Source organism: Lampetra fluviatilis, chromosome 61 (assembly GCF_964198595.1).
Source record: "Lampetra fluviatilis chromosome 61, kcLamFluv1.1, whole genome shotgun sequence".
Lineage (NCBI taxonomy): Eukaryota > Metazoa > Chordata > Hyperoartia > Petromyzontiformes > Petromyzontidae > Lampetra > Lampetra fluviatilis.
This window is the reverse complement of record NC_136335.1, coordinates 5,440,553-5,464,554: the sequence shown is the minus strand read 5'-3', so window position 1 is coordinate 5,464,554 and position 24,002 is coordinate 5,440,553. Positions and strand designations below refer to the sequence as shown.

At 52.3% G+C, this 24,002-nt stretch overlaps 1 protein-coding gene across 2 annotated transcripts in view; it reads left to right on the top strand.

Moving 5' to 3' along the window:
- The window catches only part of WDR47 (WD repeat domain 47), a 31,974-nt gene extending 15,046 nt beyond the window's left edge, over positions 1 to 16,928 (top strand). For both annotated transcript variants that reach the window (XM_078881353.1, XM_078881352.1), the window contains 12 exons: positions 243 to 652; positions 937 to 1,009; positions 1,437 to 1,633; positions 6,526 to 6,602; positions 6,716 to 6,950; positions 8,719 to 8,785; positions 9,230 to 9,384; positions 10,013 to 10,182; positions 11,064 to 11,234; positions 11,492 to 11,623; positions 13,216 to 13,437; positions 14,015 to 16,928. In XM_078881353.1, coding sequence (XP_078737479.1) covers positions 243 to 652; positions 937 to 1,009; positions 1,437 to 1,633; positions 6,526 to 6,602; positions 6,716 to 6,950; positions 8,719 to 8,785; positions 9,230 to 9,384; positions 10,013 to 10,182; positions 11,064 to 11,234; positions 11,492 to 11,623; positions 13,216 to 13,437; positions 14,015 to 14,157 — 2,052 coding nt within the window. In that variant the 3' untranslated portion in view covers positions 14,158 to 16,928. The remainder of the gene's footprint in view (positions 1 to 242; positions 653 to 936; positions 1,010 to 1,436; positions 1,634 to 6,525; positions 6,603 to 6,715; positions 6,951 to 8,718; positions 8,786 to 9,229; positions 9,385 to 10,012; positions 10,183 to 11,063; positions 11,235 to 11,491; positions 11,624 to 13,215; positions 13,438 to 14,014) is intronic.
- Positions 16,929 to 24,002: the final 7,074 nt, after the last annotated feature.

Below are 24,002 nucleotides of genomic sequence, written 5' to 3'. Positions count from 1 at the left end.
TACGAGGATGGTGGTGAGGAAGGGGAGGAGTCGTGAACGGGGTCTACGCGGGTACGCGGTGACTCATCCCGACCCATACAAGTTCTAGCAAGCGCCTCGTATCCCAAGCAAGACGTCGTATCCCAAGCAAGACGTCGTATCCCAAGACATTTTTTTTCGTCAAAACACGACGTGTACCAAATTCGACGTATTCCACAGCCGAGATATGACTGTATTTACATTACCCCCTCCCCCCCACGCAGAAGCTGTCCCCGTTCCCCGCGTCCCCGCTGCGCCGGCGCCCGCAGTCGGCCGACACCTTCGCGATGTCGCGCTCGCTCACCCCGGCGCTCGACGGCCTCGCGTGCGGCCTGGCCAGCCACCAGCAGCAGCTGCTGCTGGTGGCCGGCCAGCGACACGCCGGCGCCGGCGCCGGACCCTCCGCGGGCCCCCGCGGCCCTCCCGGCAGGGGCTCGGGTCCCGGGGACGACGGCGGCGGCTACGCGGGAGGCCGGTCGCTGCCGCCGATGACGCCGCCGGCGCCGCCGGCCGCGCTGTCGCGCTCCTTCGCCAGCTTCCACTACCCCGGCGCCCTCGGCCGCAGCCTCATCCCCGAGAGCCCCGAGGGGCCCGGCGCCGGCGAGGAGGAGACGGCCCCGACGGGGCACGACAGGTGTGCGAGGGGGGGGGGTCACGTGGGGGGGGGTGTGCGGGGGGGGGGGTCACGCGGGGGGGGGGTCACGCGGGGGGGGCCGCGCGGGGGCGGGGCCGCGCCGACCTGCGCAGCGTGGCCGCCGTTGAGATGAGAAAGCGACCGCCTCCTGTTACGAGGAGGAGGGGGTGGAGGAGAGGGGGGGAGGGAGGGGGGAGGGGGAGGGAGGGAGGGAGGAGGGTGAGGGAGAGGGAGAGGGGGAGGGGGTGGAGGTTATTTGCTGTGTGTCTCTGTCCCTCCCGCAGGGCTCCGGAAGCCAGCAGCTCAGGCCCAGCCACGGCCGCCCAACCAGCAGAGTCCCCCGTCAAGGCGGCAGAGGTCGGTACACGGCACGCAGAGCGTCACGCTGCGCACGGCACGGTACACGATACGGTACACGGCATGGTACACGGCACGGTACACGGCACGCAGAGCGTCACGCTGCGCACGGCACGGTACACGGCACGGTACACGGCACGGTACACGGCACGCAGAGCGTCACGCTGTGCACGGCACGGTACACGACGCGGTACACGGCACGGTACACGGCACGGTACACGGCACGCAGAGCGTCACGCTGCGCACGGCACGGTACACGATACGGTACACGGCACGCAGAGCGTCACGCCGTGCACAGTTGAGAGTGGATGGTAGGGCACGGTCGGTCATGGGGGGGGTGGTGGGGGTGGGGCATGGTAGGTCATGGGGGGGCCCAGGGTGGTGCATCGGCGATCGTGGGAGACTCTGCGCCTGACGCTTCCCGCAGCCGCGCGACTCAACGGAGCAGCAGTTTGCCGAGTACTGCCGCCAGCGCCTGCGCTACCAGCAGCACCTGGAGGCGCAGGAGTCCCAGCGCCAGCTCTACCAGGCCATGCTGCTGGAGGGGGGCGTGGCCGCCACCGACGCCGCCCCCGCCCACCCCAGCGCGCGCCAGCAGCGGCTCACCGATCAGTTCCTCAGCCGGTGAGTAGAGCGGTGGGAACGGTGGGGGGGGGGGGCGTGGGGGGCCGGCGAGCGCTCAGTCGTGTTGCCATCGGGGTGGCGGCGGCGGTGGTGGTGGCTGCCTGTGATCCAGCAGCGTTATGTTGAACTTGTTTAGCACAATACGTTGCTAACCGTGCTAATAAATGCGTCTCTATGGGTGTCACCTATGGGTCTGTATTGATGTACGTATGTGTATGTATGTTGAACTTCTCTCGCACCGTACGTAGCCAACCGTGATAATCTGTGGGTCTGTGGGTCTCTCTATGGGTCTCTGAAGGTCTCTATGGGTCTCTGGGTGTTTCTGTGGATCTCTATGGGTCTGGGTGTCTGTGGTTTTCTGTATATGTATGTTGAACTTCTTTCACACTGTACATAACCAACCATGCTAATCAGAGGTGCGCGGGGGGGGGGGAAGGACAACAAACTAAACACAACAAGTTTGTTGTGTGGAGGGACCGGTTTCGTGGAAGACAATTTTTTCATGGACTGGGGGGAGGGGGGGGTTCATTATTGGGTCTTTCCCCCTTTTCAAAGAAGCTCTCCAGCGACGTTTGTTTTTTACTCATTTCGCCTCGGGGTTAGAGCTTGTGGGCTTACCAACAATATGACTGAGATAAGCGCGCAGTGCGGGAAAGAGGCGCGGACGGAAGTGGTCAATAAAATAACGGGAGCGGGCCACGTGCGGACTCACCGCTCTCACCTCCTGCTGCCGTGCGGCCCAGTTCCTAACAGGCCACGGACTCGTACCGGTCCGCGGCCCGGGGGTTGGGGACCCCTGGGTTAGAGGCAGGGAAATTGAAGGGATTGGAGGGGAAATACAACACGGAAAGAGCGGGGAAATCGGAGGGCGATTGACAGGGAGGTCTGTTGAGATCCGTTAGAGAAAGTGGGAAGGTGATTGGCCGGAGGGAAAGCGGGTCAAGGAACCTTCGAGAAAGGGGCTTGAGGGACGTAAAAGTGGGGGGGAAACGCGAGAGCTCGGGACGCTGGGAGTGCATGGAATCCTTGAAGAGAGAGAGAGAGTGTCTCGTGCCTTAGTAGGCCGCTGTCGGTAGCCTAAAAGAGGCCTAGAAATAGGGTTTCGTTCCACCAAGTGGGACACTACCTGCTTTTTTATATCTAACATCAGAAATATATAGAAATTCCTTAGGAAAAAGTTATCCGCACACAACCTTGCAGTTTTTGAGAAAAATGATGCTAAAGGTGCCCATTTTGAAAAAAAGGGAAACCATAGGGAATTTTGCACTTTCAAACCTGTTTATCATATAAACCCAAAAATGCAGAATTACCACTTGAAGTACAAAATAAACCAGTTTGAAATGTGTGATATACCTGAAGTTGCTATCTATGCACAGTAAACATGATAAGATTATCAAGAAAACTTCTACTGTAGCATTAACATCCCAATTACTTCTCATTATGTTGTTCCAATTCAAAGGTAATATTTGAGATAAAATCTGAATAACAAATAGAATTAAGCCAAAATATAATATATAAAAAACACTTTTCAAAATAACACATTTAATGGTGAATTGTCAATTCGCATACACGAGCAGTAACTGCACTACATGTACATATTCACGGGAATTATTATTGTAAACAAGATTTAATTTTGATTGATTTATATTAAATATATCTGTCCTATATTAATTGTATTATCATATACACATCACTAAATATCAAGATCACTGTCCTCACTATCAGATTCACATGAAACAATATCCTCAGTTAATCTCACATTGTCACAATGAACACATTTACATAGGTCAGTGCAGGCCAGGCCAGCCTTGTGGCATGAGCACCTTCCACCTGTACAAGTACGAGACTTACACCCACAGTGGAGTGACCCCAAAATCTGTTTAGTCATCCATGATATGATGAGATCACCATCCTTGACAATCCATCCAAAGCCGTCTGGACTGGAAGCATGTATAAAAGGATCCAATGCTCTCCTGTGGATTGCAGCTTGGTAGTTAGCACGCTTGAAGTGCTCTGTAAGTGCATTTTTGTTGGAGGTAATGCCTGTTCGGAAGAGGCCTGGACACAGAACCTATTGTATCTGGCCAAATTAACATCTGATACCTTTTCTTCATACAGCTCACACGCAAAACGTTTTATGGTCACAAATGTGGTGCTGTCCATTTCAAATTGCCTCCCAAGAGCAACAAATGCACTGATGTACTCTGCATTTCCAGACACTATATTTAGTGGTTTCTCTTTTCCTTTCCCATAAAAGGAACTAGTTGAGTCACAGCCAGTGAATGTGTGTAGTCCTATCAGTGTCTCTGTTAGTGAAGGACCCAAAGCAGAACCAATAGCCTGGAGATCGAACATTCTTTGCCTGTCTTTTGTTCCTGTCAGAAAGTACATCTTTGCTGAGGGAAGCTTAGCCATTATTGAAAGTGAAATGATAGCAACATCAGTGTCAGGACTCTGGATGATTATCTTATTATAAAGTAAACTTCAGACATGTTTTGCATGAAGTAGGAGCCTCGTGTCGGCTTCTTCATGGTCACAAGTCAAAGATTCTACCTCTTTGACAGACATAATGCCATCTTTAAGAGTGAGTTGATGACATACATTTCTGTGTGCCACAAAGATAGCTATGTCTTTTCCAGCTGCTTGTAAAGGCACAGTTCTCCATGTCTCAAAGAGAAAGTCTGTCAAGGCTTCTTTATTTTCACCACTGGCTAGAAACTTGGTCCACTGACTTGGAGTCTTCTGCTTGATGCTGTATATTTGCAGTAATTGTTGTCCAGCAACAGCACATCTTGATCGTTCAGCATTTTTGAAGCTCACTGCCGGGTAGCGATCAATGACAAAATCGACCCTTGGACAACTGAACTTTCTACCCATCTTAATCATAAGTTGAAGAAGATCATCAGCAAGCTCACCGAATGTGTCTGGTATATTCTTGAGACTCCTGATCAATGCCATGCCATCTATCAGTAGGGCATCATTATCACCAACAGTCTTGTTCACATGACAGTCCTTGTTCTTTGATTCTAAACAAGCTAGAAGAGCGGCCTTATTTGTTTTGGCTAATGAACCATTAGTGCTTGCTAGCGGGGATGAGATATTGCCAAGTGAATATGTCAGAATCTCTTTCAAGTTTACAGACCGGGGTTGACGTATCACTAACAGTCGTGCAAAGAGTCTCCTGTCATTTTTTAGAATGACTTGATTTCCATCTTTTGTCTTGGATAATTTCTTCATTTGATCCCCAAACGTAGTGAGCTTCAAGGACTTTATTGGAGAGAAGAAGTCTGTTTTTGGTGACTGGACTCGATCTTGGATGAAATTTTTCAGAGCTGTTTCACCTTTATCACAAGCACTTTGTATGTCATCTCTGACAGTCTTTGTAGCAACAACACCAGAGCTAATACATACAAGATCTTCACGAGGCAGGAAGGGATTGATCATAGACTCAACCGCTGAAACCAAAGATATAACAGCAGCATTGTCTTTTGCAATTCTTGTTGCATCCAACTCTTTATGACCCCTCTCTTCATGTTGCATTCCAGCCATCATTTCACACGGCCTCGTGATTGCAGAACGTTCAGGATGAGACAGTATCCATCGCTGGACGGCACCTCTGTTCAATGTTATCCCAGTTATGCCGCCTTTGGTCTTTGAATCACGGTTGCAGGTTTGTTCTATTGCTTGGTCACAAACTATGGATGAGAACCTGTTAGCATCCTTACGCTGTACTGTCCAGTTTCCTTTTGCAGTAACTTCCTCATAGCAGTGTGGATGAGTCTTTGGAAGATTGATCATCTCGACCCAATATGCTGATAGGTACCTTGCATAATTTTGGCGGTCATATGCAAAATACCATGCCAGCATACGTCTCACTGTTGCTAAGTGAAGGCTCCAGTCAGAGTCTCTAATGAAACTCAGTAACAGTTGAACCATTTCAATGTATGAGCTCCAAAGTCCAAAGGTGGGATTAACAGAGTTCATCTCATGTACATATCTATCATAGCAGGACAGCATATCTGATATGTCAGACACTGAGTTAGATGAAAATCTTGCCTCAGACTTGTACTCTCGTACTAGATCTTCCATGGCTGATATGTAACGAGTGTGCTGTTGCTCAGGAAGGGACTGAAGAAATGACCTCAACCGCAAGATATGCATTGCCTCAAATAGGAGTTTGTGTGCACGAATGCTACGGTTGTAGTGATGTCCACTAATGACTCCATTTATTGAACCAACAGCTACCACATTTGATTCAATCAGCATATCCTGTAGTCCTGCTTCTTTGAAATGTTTGCCTATCACTGCCATAAAGGACATGGCTGTGTGGAACTCACCTTCGCACATTGCTTGATGTTTTTCCATCGGACTTCAGTAAAGGGCTACGGACCTTTCCCACCATCTTTTCCGACATGAAGAATAAACTTTACGGGTGTTAATCGAGCTTGATCGCCGCTATCAGATGAAGCTGCGCTGCTTACGCCCTCCTCCATGTTTACATGTGCGTAGTGATATTGGCTTGATTTTGGCTCTGACCTACTTACATTTTCGATGCTGATTGGTTGAAAATCTAGCTCAACAGTTTAATGTGTCTCAATACGCAGTCAATATAGTGCGCCAATAAATTACACTTTTCTCATTAACTGCAGGATAATGCGTGGAGAACTTTTTGCTTGGATACCTTTTATTAACGTTGAACATATTGAGCAAAGGAAAAAGTAGTGCCCCGTTTGTCGGAACGAAACTGAACGATACAGCTCACGTACAGCGGCCTATAGCAAATAAAGCCTCGTATTTGTCACTGCTACACAAACTCTATTTCCGCTCATATTTTTAGTAACCGGTGTGTGCCCTGTGGTTTGTCGCCTGCCTCGCACCCGATGCACACACAGGTCAATGCAGAAGCTGGAGGAGATGACCGTGAGCATGGAAGGCCTGAGCCCCGACCTGCAGCAGTCCCTGGGCCTGGGTGAGTGAGGCTCGCGCCGGTCACGTTTTGAACCCCCGACGCCCCCTCGAGCACTCGACGCACAAACACATTCGCCGGAACCCGGCGCCCTGACGCCGCCGATGCCGCCGCAGATCCGGTGACCGCCGAGGCGTTCGCGCCGGCCAGGCCTTCCCACGAGGGCAACGCCCTTCAGCGCGGCGGCGCTAACGGTACGCGGCCGGGCGCCGGCGACGACGGCGACGGCGGCGGCGGCGGCGAGCGGCCGGACGTGGAGGCCAGCAGAGCCCAGAGCAGCACGCCGCGGAAAGGCTCAACGCCGACAAGGGTGCCCCGTCCACAGGAGTCGCCCGTGCGCTTCGCTGACAAGTGAGCGCGGGGGGGACGGTGGGGGGGTCAGGGGAGGGGCGGGCGAAGGGGGTCGTGGGAGCGGTCAGAGGGGGGGGCGTCGGGGTTGTATGGGGGTCAGGGAGGGGGGTCAGGGGGGGTCTCCCAGCCCCCCAGAAGGTTTGTGGGCACCCGGTGACCAAGGCTTCTCAGCTCTCAGTGCCCTCAACCCCCAGTGCGCTTTCCACTCTCGCAGGGTTCGGGCAGCGGTTCCCAACCGCTGTGAGCGTGCGGACGCCTCTAAAACGTCCAAACATTCCCACCACCACCACCACACGCTACTACTAGTTAGGGGCTATACATTGAGTACGTACGCATGGAGGGGGGAGGAGGGTTTAACCCAAATGCGTATGGGGGGGTCTACTGACAATGTCCGTACGCATAGGAAATGGGGTGGGGGTGGTGAAGCCTCGATAATAATTTGTCTACATCGGCCTTCAGATGAGTTCGATAGTCCGGCGGTGGACTATCTGTTTGCTTAAAAACGTCATTGATCGTTTCAGCGTGGATTAAATATCGGCCGTTCGATAGGATTCGGGGGTTGGGGTGTAAAAAGTCTCTGTGCGTACAGGGAGGGGGCGAGGGGTCAAGTTTTGACAGATTTCTGCGTGCGTATTAAATGGATGGCCCCTAAACGGCGTTCCCTCCTTCGTCACGAACTCGCTCTCCGCGATTCTGGATGTCCGCGAATCGCATCCGGGATCTCCGCACGACTGCCGCATCAAGAAAAAAATAATGCGATGAGATGTACAGTGATGAGAGAGAAATTGATGTGGTAAAGTGATGAGGTAAAGTGATGAGGTAAAGTGATGATGATGATGATGCTACTCTGCAGCATCATCACCATTTAAGGTGAGGTAATTATTCATTTTACTTCATGTTCATCATAACCAATTTACATTTTTTGTTTCACAATAATTTTCATTTATTTAATAGCCAATTTTCGTATGTTTTAAGGTACTTCGTTATAAAATGACGGATTTCCCGAGGCCAACATCATTATCCGCGAAAATCCGCTATTCACCAGCATCTTGTACATTTCCGTGGCGAGGCTGTTTATTCAGCTTTTTCCGTGGTTCTCCGTCGTAGTAGTAGTTGCCTCGCGGGCCACAGGTTTGGGAACCGCTGGGTCAGGGGTTAGGGCTTTGTTAGGGTTGTTAATCGCCCAGTGCAGGCAATGGCGGAGCCAGGATTTTCAGGTAGGGGAGGCAACCCCTCCAGCAAAGAGAAATGATAGAGGAGTTGTTAGTAAGTAAGGGACTTGTCACTTGCTTTTTATTCAACGCGTGTGCGGCGATGGCGCAGCCATCGATTGAGGGGAGAATTCGAACCGCTTTGTGTGATCGGCATCGCGCTCGCTGAAGGGAAGTCGTGTGTGCTGTAAACGCAACTGCGCACAATTCTGTGAGTCACTTATAACCGCTTTGCCATTACTTATTGCCAATTATGAACTCAGACTATTGTCCCATCATCTCATAGAGTCCCTGGCACGTAATAATATGCTACACAGTGGCAGTGGGGGTCGCAAAATGCCGATTTATTACTAACAAACCCCAATGATCCGATCGAAATTAGGATTTGGATCGGATCGTTGGGGGGGCACGTGCCACCCCCCCCCCCCCGCGGCTCGGGAGCCGTGCGCGCGAGGGCTCTCTAAGGAGCGCCATCTCGTGTTCGCCACGCGCATTGCGGCTCTCGGAATGTTGAGGGGTTTCATTTATTCCCATTTACTCCTCGTGGCTGCGTCCAGGCTGGGGGTGTCTGGGCGGCTTGAGGACTCGGGAGGCGCTACCAGGAGCCCCGCGCAGGACGAGCAGGTGAGGCTTCTGTTTAACACGTAGGCTTTCGCGACTAATATTATTCATAATAAAGGTGTTTGGGTTAGATCGCGTTATTTATAAATGTGTCGTAACCCTCCACCACCCGACACGGCCAATCAGTAAAAAGTGTCACGTTGACAAAAGACAAAATAGTTCACTGCTTTAGCCCACCGGTGTGTTGAAGAGTGAATCCACAACATTTACAATTTTTGAGTACGACGTTTCGCTGGTAATTATATCCAGCATCATCGGGCAATTCGCCAGACTTCTTCCCGCACCCCGGAGCCCTGGGTGACCGCCGCTGTGTGTGCGAGCGTGAATATACTCGCATGTGTGCGAGCGTGAATATACTCGCGCGTGTGTGTGTGCGTCACCCGTGTGCGTGTGTGTCACACGTGTGCCTGTGTGTGTGCGTCACCCGTCTGTGTGTGTGCGCGCCAGGAGCGCGACGACCGCCCCTTTGTGGCGGTGACCACGCTGGAGGATGCTCAGGCCGTGCGCGCCGTCGCCTTCCACCCGGGCGGGCAGCTGTACGCCGTCGGCTCCAACTCGAAGACGCTGCGTGTGTGCGCCTACCCAGACTCCTTCTCCTTCCGGTGCCGCACACACGCACACGCACGCACACACACACGCGCACGCACACACTTGCACACACACACGCACACAGACACACGCACACGCACGCACACTCACACGCACACATGCACACACACGCACACAAAGACACATACACACACACACACATACACGCACACAAAGACGACCACATAAACACACCCATTCCCGCCATTCACCACTGAGTGGTGCCTGTGCCAGTCTAGGTGCACTTTGAGGCCATGTGAAGTGACGAAGGTTCACTGCTGTCACGGGACAGACCCTGCAGGTGCTATGAGTTGATTCACTGAGATGAATGGCAGATGCACCAGCTGTGTACCCCCTACTGTGCCAACTTACACACTTTACTCTCACCCCCAAAGACAAAGATGAAGGTCCCCCGTATAGGCTTAGCAGGCTGTTGGGGCAAGTGCTGTTAGCGAGCACCTATGAAGGCCGGCACGGCACACGAGGGGGTGTGTGGCCAGCAGCACCACGACCGACCGCCTTTGTCTCCCCAGCGGCGATGTTTACGTCACACCGCACCGGGCGCGCGTGCACGCTCGCCAACAACCCTTGCCCCGATGGTCCGTTGAGGCTGTATGGGGGGGTGGATCTTTGTGCCTGCAGTGACGACCAGGAGGTGCGGGCTCCAGCCGTGCGCTTCAAACGCAACAAGCACCACAAGGGCTCCATCTACTGCGTGGCGTGGAGCCCCCGCGGGGACCTCCTGGCCACCGGCTCCAACGACAAGTGTGTCAAGGTGCTGCCCTTCAGCGCCGACACCTGCAACGCCGTGGGTACGTGGCACGCACGCACGGTGAGACGCACCCACGCATGCACGGTGGCACGCACACACGCACGGTGGGACACACGCACGCACGGTGAGACGCACCCACGCACTGTGGCACGCTTTCACGTTGGGACGCACACATGCATGCACGGTGGGACGCACACACGCACGGTGAAATTTCTGGAGTTTTTTCTCTTTTCTGTCTTTTTTCTTGACTTGGACCTGGTTGAGGCTCACCAGGTTTGAGTTTTACTAAAAACCTGCCCATTGAAGTTTGTTTTTGCCTTCTTCTAAGAATGTTCCTGAAGTGTGACATTGTCTGGTCATTCCACACAATGCTGTTACGGCTTGTTAGAGCCGTAACAGTATTGTGTACGCGGTACTGTACGCGGTGACTCATCCCGACCCATACGAGTTCTAGCAAGCGCGTCGTATCCCAAGCAAGACGTCGTATCCCAAGACATTTTTTTCTCGTCAAAACACGACGTATACCAAATTCCAAAGCGGTCGTATACCGAGGTACCACTGTAAAACCGTAGAGACCCACAGAAACTCACAGAGACCCATAGAGATCCATAGAGACCCATACTAAAACAAACAAAAAACTTGCCGGGTAGGCCCACCGAGCGAATACAGAGCTCTTATTTTAGAAACGACCTGGCCACAAATGATAGGTCAACGAAGTGGCCTTATCATCGCGTGCACATTTATAGCAGCCAAATGACTTTACATGCACGTTTCTAATGTGGAGGGGAAAAAAACCGGAGGACCCGGAGAAAAATCTACGCGACGACGCGTAGAGAGACGCGCAAACTCCAAATATACAGGGTCGGGATCGAACCCACGACCTCCTGAATACCCCCCCACCTCCACCTCCACCCACCCCAGGGCCTGACCTGGAGTTCAGCATGCACGACGGGACCATCCGTGACCTGGCGTTCCTGGAGACGCCCGACAGCGGCGCTCCCGTGCTGGTGAGCGCAGGAGCCGGCGACTGCAACATCTACACCACGGACTGCCGGGCCCGGCAGGGCCTGCACGCACTCAGCGGGCACACGGGTACGTGCCGACGGACACACGGTCTACTCGAACCGCCGCGGCTGGCTCGCGAACTGTCCGTGCGTGCGCGCATGCCCCGTGTGTGTGTGTGAAGTTGTGGTGACTCATTGGGGAGACGGCATGGCGCTGGCCATCCAAACCCCCCGCGCTCGTGCGTCGCGCCCGGCCTTCACAGCTGCTGCTGCTGCTCCTGCTCGCTGACAGCACTTGCCCCGACGGTCTTAGCAAGGCTACGCGGGGGATCTTTGTGTTTCCAGGCCACGTGCTGTCACTGTACGCGTGGGCCGGCTGGCTCGTGGTGTCCGGGGCGCAGGACAAGACCATCCGCTTCTGGGACCTGCGCGTCCCCTCCTGCGTCAGCGTCGTGGGCACCGCTCTCTCCGGCTCGGGTAACGACGCCGCCGAACGGCCGGCAGCCTCCGTCCGCCCCTGCCGCTGACCCTGACTGCCCCTCCGTTCCACCGTCTCCGCGCCCCGCGCTCTTTCCGGCTCCGTAGCGGCCGTGGCGCAAGGGGTTACCGGCGCCTCGGATTGGCTCTTGTCCCCCCACCAGGCAGCGTAGAACGGCAGCCGATCGGCAGGTCGCGTGCGGGTGGGGTAAAGCGTGGCTACGCGGGGGACCTTTGTCTTTGTGTACACGCGTAGCGGGGAGCGGGCAGTGTAGTGGTTAGCGCGCGGCGCTACGAACCTCGTGACACGGGTTCAATTCCCGCTCACCGACAACATCGGTGACGATTATTTGAACCGGTCCTGGGCCTCCCCTAGGTCGACTCAACCTCAAGCGAGTACCCGGTGCCAATGTGTAAACGTCGCCACTGGGGAGACAAAGGATGGCCGGGCGTGGTGCTGGCCATAGATTTACCTCGTGTGCCGTGCCGGCCTTTGTAGGTGCTCGCCAACAGCCCTTGCCCCAACAGTCTGTTAAGGCTACACGAGGGGACCGTTGTCTTGTGGTGTCTCTGTATCTTTGTGTGCGTGGTGTTTCTGTGCGTCTGTATCTGTGTGTATGTACGTGGTGTCTCTATGTGTCTGTATTTGTGTGTGTGTGTGTCTGTGTGTGTGTGTGTCTGTCTGTGTGTCAGTCTGTGTGTGTGTGTGTCAGTGGGGAGCGGTAGTGTAGCGGTTAGCGCGCTACACTACGAACCTGGCGACCCGGGTTCAATTCCCGCTCACGGCCAACACCATTGACGATTATCTCAACCGGTCCTAGGCCTCCCTTAGGTCGAGTCAGCCTCAATGAGTACCTGATGCGGTGTGTAAACATCGTCACTGGGGAGACAAAGGCGGCCGGGCGTGGTGTTGGCCACCCACCCCCTCGCGTGCCGTCTCGGCCTTCATAGGTGCTCGCTAACAGCACTTGCCCCAACAGTCTGTTACAGTATACACGGGGGGGGGGAGCATGTTTATGTGTGTACATGCCCAATCACCGCATGCCCAATCACCACATGCCCAAACAGCTTTTGTTCGGGTGGATCGAGGGGGGTAAACGGGCCCAGTACGTGCTAAAGAAGAGATGGAGTGATGTGGTATAGGAGGACGTGGAGCTGAGTGGACTTGCCGATGACTGGAACCAGCAGTGTCAAGATCGGCCTCTGTGGAGGAGGCTCATGAAGGACGCTACTGGGCAGTTGGAGGCAGTCGCCCTCCAACAACAACGGAGGGCGGAGGAGCGACGCTCACAACAACGAGCGGAGCGCCGGGTGGCTAAAGCACAGCAAGTTGGCACAGTAGGGGGCACAGGTGGTGAATCAGCCAGTCATCTCAGTCATCTCAGTCAGTCGACCCGTGGCATCTGGGTCTGCCCCGTGACCTCCTGCCAGCGGGCGTTCGACACTTCACGTGGCCTCAAGGTGCACATGGCCTGGCACAAGCGTCGTGGTGACGTCACCGCCACTTAGTGGCGAATGGCGGTTGTTGTTGTTGTGTACACGTGGTGTCCCCTCCTTACCTTTGCGTGCGTGCGATGCTCCGGGGGCGACAGCGGGCAGCGCGGTGGCGGCCGTCGCCGTGGACCCGAGCGGGCGGCTGCTGGCGGCAGGGCTGGAGGACAGCAGCTGCGTGCTGTACGACGTGCGGGGCGGCCGCGTCGTGCAGCTCTACCGCCCGCACGCCGCCGACGTGCGCTCCGTACGCTTCTCCGGCGGCGCGCACTACCTGCTCACCGGCTCCTACGACGGGCGCGCCATGCTCACCGACCTGCAGGGTGAGGGTGGCGTCGGCGGCGGCGGTGGTGGTGGCGGTGGTGGCGGCGGTGGTGGCGGTGGTGGCGGTGGTGGCGGTGGTGGCGGTGGTGGTAATAGGGCCCCGGGAACAGCACCCCAAGTGCCCCCCGCCAACTCATTGGCTTGATCGAATGTGTCGTAGAGCACTGATGTGAACATTGCAGAGCCTGACTACGTTTTGAGGATGGTGGTTATCATGAAGGCGATGTCGAATGATGATGATGATCGTGGTTATCATCAAGGCAAATGATGATGATGAGACGATGGTGGTGAGGATGATGGTTACCATGAAGGAGATGATGATGATGATGACAATAATGAGATGATGGCGATGAGGATGGTGGTTCTCATAATGGCCATGCCAAATGATGATGAGACGATGGTGGTGAGGGTGGTGATTATCATGAAGGAGATGATGATGATGATGACGATAATGAGATGAATGGCGATGTGGATGGTTGTTATCATGTAAGAGATGCCAAATCATGATGCTGATTGTAATGGGATGACCTTGTCTGTCTGACTCCCCCCCCCCACCACCTCCGCCTGTACCCCCAGGCGACCTGACGAAGCCGCTGCCCGTCACGGTGGCGGCCGAGCACACGGACAAAGTGATCCAGTGCCGGTGGCACCCGGAAGACCTGGCCTTCCTCAGCTCGTCCGCCGACAGGACCGTCACCCTGTGGGCCTACAGGGGATAGACCAATTGCAGGGCCCAGCATCGTCGGGGATAGACCAGTCAGGGCGGTGGGGGGGGGGGGGGGCGGCTTCAACGGGGATCGACCAATCACGGAGCAGTGGTGACAGCGGAGATAGACCAATTACAGGCCAGGGATATTGGAGGTGGACCGGTTGTTGGGCGGCATCACCGGGAATGGGCCAATCGCGAGGCAGCGCCCGTTGGGGGGATAGAACGAATGACGGAGCGGGATTAGCTAAGATAAACTATTTTTTATTTTACCAGTTAAGGCCGACTTAGCTATGTATCTCTGTTTCAAAAGCGACCTGAACGGAGTGGCGTATAATGTGGAGATTGAAAGCAGCCAAATACTCTAAGCGCACGTTGATTCTAAATGTGGAGGGAAACAACAGAGGCCTCAGAAAAATCCACGCGACCACAAGGAGAGAGAGAGACGTGCAAACTCCAAATATACGGCAGGCGTCGGGGTCGTGCGTACCAGGCGAGGTGGTTAACATCTCACCATCGTGGTACCTGAGACGGACCAATTGGTGAACGGAGCCCTCGGGGATAAACTAATCATGGAGTAGAATAGACCAGTGATGATCGGTGGGGGAGGGGGGGAAAGTATTTGAGAAAAGGCCAATCGGTGGAGAGTACCCCGGTGAGGATAGACCAATCACAGTGGCGGTAACTCGGAGGGAACAAGCCAATCGGTAGAGAGTACACCGTAAGGATAGACCAATCACAGTGGCGGTAACTCGGAGAGAACAAGCCAATCGGTGAAGAGTACCCCGGTGAGGAAAGACCAATTACAGTGGCGGTAACTCGTGGGAGGGAACAAGCCAATCGGTGAAGAGTACCCCGATGAGGATAGACCAATCACAGTGGCGGTAACTCGGAGGGAACAAGCCAATCGGTAGAGAGTACACCGTAAAGATAGACCAATCACAGTGGCGGTAACTCGGAGGGAACAAGCCAATCGGTGAAGAGTACCGCGGTGAGGATAGACCAATTACATTGGCGGTAACTCGTGGGAGGGAACAAGCCAATCGGCGGGACAGCACCCACGAGGGAGAGAGACCAGTCATGGGAGGGCGGCCGGCCCGGTTGACCGCGTCGCGACGCGCCGAGTAAACCCCCCACCCCACTCCTCGACCGATTTATTTTTAAACGACGCCTCAAGGCAAAATAGCGACGTCACGTTGAGCTGAGGGCGGAAGCAAAGGCTGCTGAGGCAGCCGCGTCGGAAGCGTCATCGACTCTTAACGAACCGACGGCCGACTTAACCCTGCAGTTAACCCTTCCCCATTTCGACGGCGTGTACGTACGGTGATGTCCTCCACCAGTTTTCAGAGGGGGGGGGGCCCACTTTCGCCTTCATGACATCTCGAGTGTGAGCGAGGGCCGCCACACATTTGAAACCATTGCGGGTTTGTTTGAGAGCAGCATGACGACGATGACGACGATGATGACGACGATGACGACGAAGGGTGCTTTCACTCTTGAGTGTATTGTCGGGGAGGACCGCATGTCAGCGGCCGCACTAAAGGCCTCCAGGGGCCGCTGGTGGGTCGCGTGGCCTTGCAATGAAGAACACCGGTGTGGGTCGTACGTTTTTCTCCCGATGCCATGCCAACGAGGTTCACGTAAACATGAACCTCATCGGTGCCCGAGGCTCCCACAAGGCCACGCGGGACGGCGTGTGGCACAGCGTTGGCGCCGGCTGTCGTGGAGTGCAGCGGTCGTGCCGCTACGGCTCCCCGCGGCGAGTAACGACGCCTTTAAAAACAACGGCGCTAACCACTGCGCCTCTCTAATTAAGATTAATGCCGAGCCGCTTGCCGCAGTCGTCTCGGATCGGGGAAAGGGTGTAAAAGAACTCTTAATCTCCATCCTTTACTGGACAACAGCAAAGCACAAACACACACGCACGGGGCGATCAACTCGAGATGAAACGAATCGCAAAGTTACGGGAAACCGATATCGCGATGCGGACAATTGATCTCGTGAGCGTGTTGTATCGTGAACAAAATTGATATCGCGGCCACCGCCTGTTGCACATCATTCCGTCAATACGCCCACCAGTCTCTGTATGCGCAGTCGGTTCTCCTGTGCCGCCATGTAGTTTTCAAAACGCGATGAATGTATCGGGGGGGGGTGGGGGGGGGGAACGCATTGTTTTATAACGCGGTTGCGAATCGGATAGAACACGAAGTAGGAATAAGCGGTCGTACGGCTGCCTCGGCGTGGCGTCGCACAAGGCATTGGGATGCTGCTGGATGCTTCTAGATGCTGCCCACGCGCCTCGGTCTTTGTTCGGCCCGCGTCACGCATCTCGCGCGTTATCGCTGACTGCGCTTTACCCCTATGTTATGTATTATTTATTACAACGCGATTTTCCCGTCACGCGGCGTCCTTCAGGAGCGCCAGCTACTCCCACGCCATCGGAGAACACGACTGTAATATACTCGCCAGCGGCCGTCGCTCACCGTTCCGCAGGCTACACTGATCAGGGGCGGCATCCCGAAGCGGCCGTGCTCGCCTGCGCGCGTTTAAGTGTTCCTATTTAATGTTGTAATATTTAAAGCGGTCGTTTTATTTTTTTGCGTGGCGTGGCGTGTGTTTGTCGTGCGTGGCAATGCCGGGGGGGGCGCATTTGCCCCGGCCCCTCCGCCCGCGACGCCCTTCCTCCCGTGCTGTGGTTGTTGAGCGGTGGTTACGGCAGCGATCGATCGGCGGCAGGCGCGTTCGCGTGCGCAGGGTTCAATAAAACGAGAGGGGTGCCGGCGATCGCCTTGCGTTGCGGTGCTTCGTGCCGAACGGACGCGGAGTTCAGGGGGAGGGTGTGGGGGGAGGGGGGTTTCACGTCACCTTACACCAGAGGTCGCAATCGGGTACCCGATACCCGTACCCTACCCGACACCCGGCCAGGTACGGGTACCGGTTTGCGACCCTGGAGCGGCCGGGTACGGGTACGGGGAGGCAGTGAGTCACTGGTGAGTAACTGTTTGTCACTCATTTTGGGTAGGGTACGGGTACGGGTAGCGACCCTGGTGCGGCCGGGTACGGGTAAGGAATCAAAACCCGTTTGCGACCTCTGCCTTATACGGTCTGAGTCCCAAGCTCTCACTCCGCCCGCACTGCTTACCTCCAATTAGCGCGAAGCGTTGCAAAAGAAGTTCAACATACGTATTGCTGTGGATTTCACACCTGATGATGATTGCTTGTGTTGCAGTCGAAACGTCGTGAGAATTTTATTGTTTTAGAAATTTTCATTACTTTATTATTTCCCTTCTACGTGACTTTGCCGAAAGAACCAAGACTATACGTATGTACGTACGTGCCGGGGCCACGCCGGTCACCCGCGGGTTCGCGTTGAGAGTGGCTGAGCTGGTACGACCGAGGTCAAATGGTAACAGGCCGTCTAGAAACCCACGGTGGTCTGTGCTCCTGCAACGGAGGAGAAGAAGGAACATTGACACTACACGAACTCTGCCGAAGCCCTCTCGTCGTAACTAACGATACTACAAGCAACTTTATACTGGTAGGAACCCCACCTGGCTCCACCAGCCCACAGGGGATTATTGTGTCCGTCCGTCGTGCATCCAAAAATGGGAGGGGTGGGGCTGGGTGGAGAGGGGAGGGTGGGGAGGGGCTGGTCACCCCGTGGTGCCCTTAAACGTTTAACCTACTCACGCCGGCTTGTGCCCGCCCTCATAGTCGGGCATATTTGTGGAATACACCACGCCGCTGTTGACCCTGGCCATTGACCGAGCAACCCAACGTTCCTACCAGCTCCCTCCACAGGAATGTGTTTTTACCAGGTAAGGCCCACTCGGCTAGTGACCTGGCCACAAACGATCGCTCAACAAAGTGGCTTTTCACCTGGAGATTTATCGCCGCAGCCAAAGACTCTAAACGCGTGACGTTGATTCTAAATGTGGAGGGAAAACCCCGCAGGACCGTGGAGAAAACATCCACGCGACCACCACGAGGACCTAGGAGAGACGCGCAAATTCAAATTACACAGGCGTCGGGATCGAACCCCATGACCTCCTGCGTACCAGGCGAGGGAGCTAACATCTGCTAGCCACCACGGCCAGCAGACCTCACCAGTGCCATTTGGCTCCTAAATACATCGCTGCTGCTGCTGCTGCCATCAAGCGCAAGAACAGATTAGAACCGCCGAGGTCCTTGGATAAAGATTTGGATCTTCTGCCACTTCCTGGGATTAAGATGAAAGTGCAGTGAGTCGGTGGTCTTGCTCAGACCACCAAAGACTACACACACATAAGTAATATTACTGGTAGGAACCTCCTGGTTACACCAGCCCACGGGATTATTGTGTCCGTCCGTCGTGCATCCAAAAATGGGAGGGGTGGGGCTGGGTGGAGAGGGGAGGGTGGGGAGGGGCTGATCACCCCGTGGTGCCCTTAAACGTTTAACCTACTCACGCCGGCTTGTGCCCGCCCTCACATTCAGGCATATTTGCGGAATACACCACGCCGCCGTTGACCCTGGCCATTGACCGAGCAACCCAACGTTCCTACCAGCTCCCTCCGCAGGAATGTGTTTTGAAAAAACTTTTTAAAAAACACGCTTTAATGAAATGTACCGTACTCGAAATGGCAGAACTCCAGGAAGTGGCCCCGAAGCTTACCATAACGTAAGGGGCCGTGGTGATTTACAGCCAACGTCAGTTGAGTGTGGACAATTAGACCCAAGCCGAAACATAACATAAAAAATGTTTAAAAATATATAATTTATATTTTTTTATGATAGAATATAGTATTGTCATCAGTATGGCATAAGTATAGCAAGTTTGCAGTCGATACCACATTGGGAAGTGGGTTAAAATTGAGTTACAATATTTGAGGATACAACAGGCAGTGAGTTAATAAAAAAAAGCGTGTAATAAAAAAGTAAACTTTCGATTTAAAGCTTTCGTGACTGCAGGGATTCATCTTCTTGGTTCTTTCGGTAAAGTCACGTAGAATGGAAACAATACAAATAATAAAATAAAACATAATAAAATAAAACAATACAAATAATAAAATAAAACATAATAAAACAATATTTTTATTTAATTATTTTAATTTTAAAAATAAAACATAATAAAAGAAAATATTTTTCTTTTATTATGTTTTATTTTATTCTTTTTATTCCATTCTACGTGACTTCACCGAAAGAACCAAGAAGAAAAAGTTAACATTACAGTTCTATAAATTTGATTCTCCACTGGATTGACGTCAATTCCAGCTGTGATGATTTCCCAAATCTGTCCCGCGACGAACATTCTGCTGATGTACAAAGTGCGTGCCTCTAACCGTGTGGACCAGAGGTGGTTCTTGCCGTTATTTGTTAAGTCTTATTAGAACGAGTAAAAGTGTTACTTTAATTTCTAACAATCTGGCCATCGCCCGATGAAGCCGCTTGTAATCGGCAGTGAAACGTCGTTTACCTCGGATTGCAAATGTCGCGGGTGAATATTAATGTTTTGTCTTGAAATTAATTCATAATAATTCATAAAGGTGTCCAGCCCATGGGATAAGTACTAAACTTGAACGTCACTGGGTCAACGCACCGGTTACATGTAGACTTGTTGATGCCTTGCAATCGGCCTGTGTCTAATTTGGTGTTTGAACATCTTAGCACACCTGTTTAATCGCCACAACAAAGGGTGTAAAGCCTATTGTTATTTCTTTTTCATCACCCCATGTCATTACTCAATAACTTATACATAAATTTCGATTTAAAGCTTTCGTGACTGCAGGGATTTATATTCTTGGTTCTTTCGATAAAGTCATGTAGAAGGGAAATAATCAAAAGAAAACATAAAAAATGCAATATTTTATTTTAATTATTTCCCTTCTAAATTTGTTTTAAAATTCTTAAATTTTATTTATTTTATTATTTCCCTCTTACGTGACTTTACCAAAAGAACCAAGAAAACGTATACATAGTGGCTCCAACCGCCTCTAGTCATAGGGATTAATCTCACGAGTTGGACACCTTTGTAGATTTATTTCCAGTAGTTTATAATGAAAATATAAAACATTCATTATATTCACCCGCGATTCCTAATGTGAGGGACAACGCGAAATCCTGCTCCCACCCACAAATCTGCAAGTCACACTCATATCAGATGTGGGCGCCACGGTGGCTAGGAGATGTTAACTACCTCGCATGGTATGCAGGAGGTCGTGGGCGTCGATCCTGATCCCGACTCCAGCTGTATATTTGGAGTTTGTGTGTCTCTTTCACCGCGGCCGCATGGGAATTCCTGCACATCCTCCCGTTTTCTCCCTCCACATTCATACTCAACAACATGACGCGTTCAGAGTATTTGGCTTCTGCTCGACATTTCCACGATGAGCCAATTTGTTGCGCTGTCATTTGTGATAGCCAGGTCGCTGGGGATGAACACTCCGTGGGAAGGGTTCACCTGAAGTCGCCTCTGTCTACCGAGGCGAGCGTGGGTTTGTCTTCCATGTGTGCAGTGTAACATGAAGAAGGACCATTACCTGAAACGTCCCCTGTTGTATAATTTCCTTTTTAGGCCACAGTATTTTCAACAAATTATTTTATATATACACTGACGTTTTGCGGTGGGCAGATCTGAAGTTAATATGTTATTCATTTTCAATAACGTTTTTATTTCTCCAATAAAAAATACACAAATGTAGGTGGTCAGTGCCTAGTCTAGGGCCCTCGTATCTACAAAAGAGCCAACGCAGAAGATCCCTCCTTGGGTTTTCATCTTCCGCGACGCTGCTCTCATGGCCCACCCTAAACCGCATCACCCACCGCACATGCCATGGCAGCAGTAGATTTCGCATGATACCTTGACGCACGAATAGAAAATGGTAAAACTCTGGTAGTGGTGCGGCGACTGTGGTTATCCAGAACAGACGCAGTGCAAGGTCTAACGAGACACATCACAGGTCTAACGAGACACATCACAGGTTAAACGAGACACATCACAGGTCTAACGAGACACATCACAGGTCTAACGAGACACATCACAGGTCTAACGAGACACATCACAGGTCTAACAAGGCACATCACAGTTCTAACGAGACACATCACAGGTCTAACGAGTCACATCACAGGTCTAACGAGACATCACAGGTCTAACGAGACACATCACAGGTCTAACGAGACACATCACAGGTCTAACGAGGCACATCACAGGTCTAACGAGACACATCACAGGTCTAACGAGACACATCACAGGTCTAACGAGGCACATCACAGGTCTAACGAGACACATCACAGGTCTAACGAGACACATCACAGGTCGAACGAGACATCACAGGTCTAACGAGACACATCACAGGTCGAACGAGACACATCACAGGTCTAACGAGACACATCACAGGTCTAACGAGACACATCACAGGTCTAACGAGACACATCACAGGTCGAACGAGACACATCACAGGTCTAACGAGGCACATCACAGGTCTAACGAGACACATCACAGGTCTAACGAGACACATCACAGGTCGAACGAGACACATCACAGGTCTAACGAGGCACATCACAGGTCGAACGAGACACATCACAGGTCTAACGAGACACCAACGCCCCGAAGGAGGAGACATCACAGCGATACAACAACTCCGCTGGATCCTGGCGCTGTGGTTATCTGCTGGCTCTGCCACCTGAATGTGGCGTTGTAAAGTTGTTGACGCCATCAGTGGTACGAAATAAGAAGTCTCCAAACCCTATGACAAGCCCTTGCTGCGATCTTTACAGGTGACCATACGTATTAGTGGGTAGACAATGGGTAGGGTCATGGGCACGAATCAATGGATAGACATTGGGTAGGGTCATGGGTTCTCAACCAAGGGTCACGTGACGTGACGTGAATTATAAATGTGGGTGAAATTATATCATTCGTGAGAGTCATTAGTGAATCATCACGTTGTATGAATCTGCCGATATAAAATCAGCACGATACATTTTTAATTCCACGTGGTAGCCTATGACGACGTAAAATACCTTTCTGAACTCACCGATCGTCAAAAATGTTGGTTTCCAAGAGTAGCCAGCGAACGATGAACAAATAACGTCACGTGCTGCAGAGCGTCCGCTTAACGTTTGTTTTGAACTCGCTTGCAAGTTACTCAGCTCGTTAGGGTGTGACCTCACAAAATTGGACAATTTGATTAAAATATTGACGTTCATTAATTCGCGCATTTATTTTACACGGAGCCATTGTTGGGGTCGGGCAATGAAGGTAACTGTCCTTAGGTTGAAACGAAATTCAACCGAAGAAGTAGCCATTAAAGGTAAGAGAGCCCACTGGGATCAGTGCCGGATTAAGCTAGTACGGGGCCTGTAGCATATGTTATAAAGGGGCCCTAAATAAAAACACATTAAAACACGTACACAAATTACTTGCATAGAACAGTAATTGTATTTTTAATTTGCTATACAACCAGATAATACGACAAATCGCTAGCCTTCAACACCCAGTAGTTCATAAAGTTGAAGGCGGTGTAGTACTAGAGTAATAGAGCAAGTGCAGAACCACTGAACCGGAATTGATAGCTTGAAAGCATTTATCGCGGGGCCCTTGAAAGTAGCATGCTACATATGTAGCTACTTTTGCTACGAGGATAATCCGGCATGCCTGTCGGGGATCAAGACAAACCTCATTTCACCTGCGAGCAATGCAAAAAAAACTCTGGAAGGTAAGATGGACAATTGTTGCTCGGAATTTTATGTTTTAAAATTTGTGGAAAATTTTTTTATTGGAAAAGTGTTACATTTTTAAATGTTTGACAATTTTAAATGTTATTGACAAAATATATCATACATGAAAAATGTTGGGAGAATCTCTTACACATTAGTCATGGGTCAAATACATTTATTTTTGCAGGATGGTACAGAGGGGAAAAGAGCCATTAAGTTTGCTATCCCAAGAATTTGGCGGGAACCCATGGACCACTCAAGCAACGGCTACTTCTCCATGGTGGACCCTTTCAAACGTCGGACTGGCACGAATGCACCTGCTATCACGTATCCAGACCTTCCTTCATCGCCCCGGTGCCACACTGCCATGAGCTCCCCGTACCCACTCCTCTGGAGAGAGAGCAGCCGTCTTTAGAAGAGAGCAGCAAGTCAGGGAGCGAGGAAGACGTTGTAGATGCAGATGACAATTTCAGAGGTGGAGCTGAGGAGAGAAACCCATACTACCCCAACCAAAAAGACCTCAACGATTTGATCAGAGATCTTGGTCTCACCAAGTCCAATGCCGAGCTGTTGACGTCTAGGCTCAAGCAGTGGAACTTTTGGATAAAAGTGTGCAAGTCGCAGATCAGAGGAAGCGTCACCAACCTTTATGCAGCCCGTCAAGATGGGCTCTGCTTCTGCCACAATGTGACCAGTCTGTTCGAGGCAATCGGAATCGCCTGTAACCAGAATGAGTGGCGCCTCTTCATTCACAGCTCATCCAGGAGCCTCAAAGCCGTGCTGCTCCATAATGGTAACAAGAACTCGTCTCTTCCCCTGGTTCACTCGGTGCACCTCAAAGAGGATTACAACAGCATCAAGACCTTGCTGGACGCCTTGAAGTATGATGAGTACAGCTAGGAGGTCATGAGAGACTTCAAAATGGTGGCATTCCTGATGGGTCTCCAAGGCGGTTTTACAAAGTTTCCCTGCTATTTTTGCCTTTGGGACAGCAGGGACACCAAGGCGCACTACCACAGGCGGGACTGGCCACAGCGGACCGAGTTCTCTGTGGGGAGGAACAACGTCAAGTGGGAGCCACTGGTGGACCCCCGGAAGGTGCTGATGCCACAACTGCACATCAAATTGGGCCTTATGAAACAATTTGTCAGAGCTGTAGAT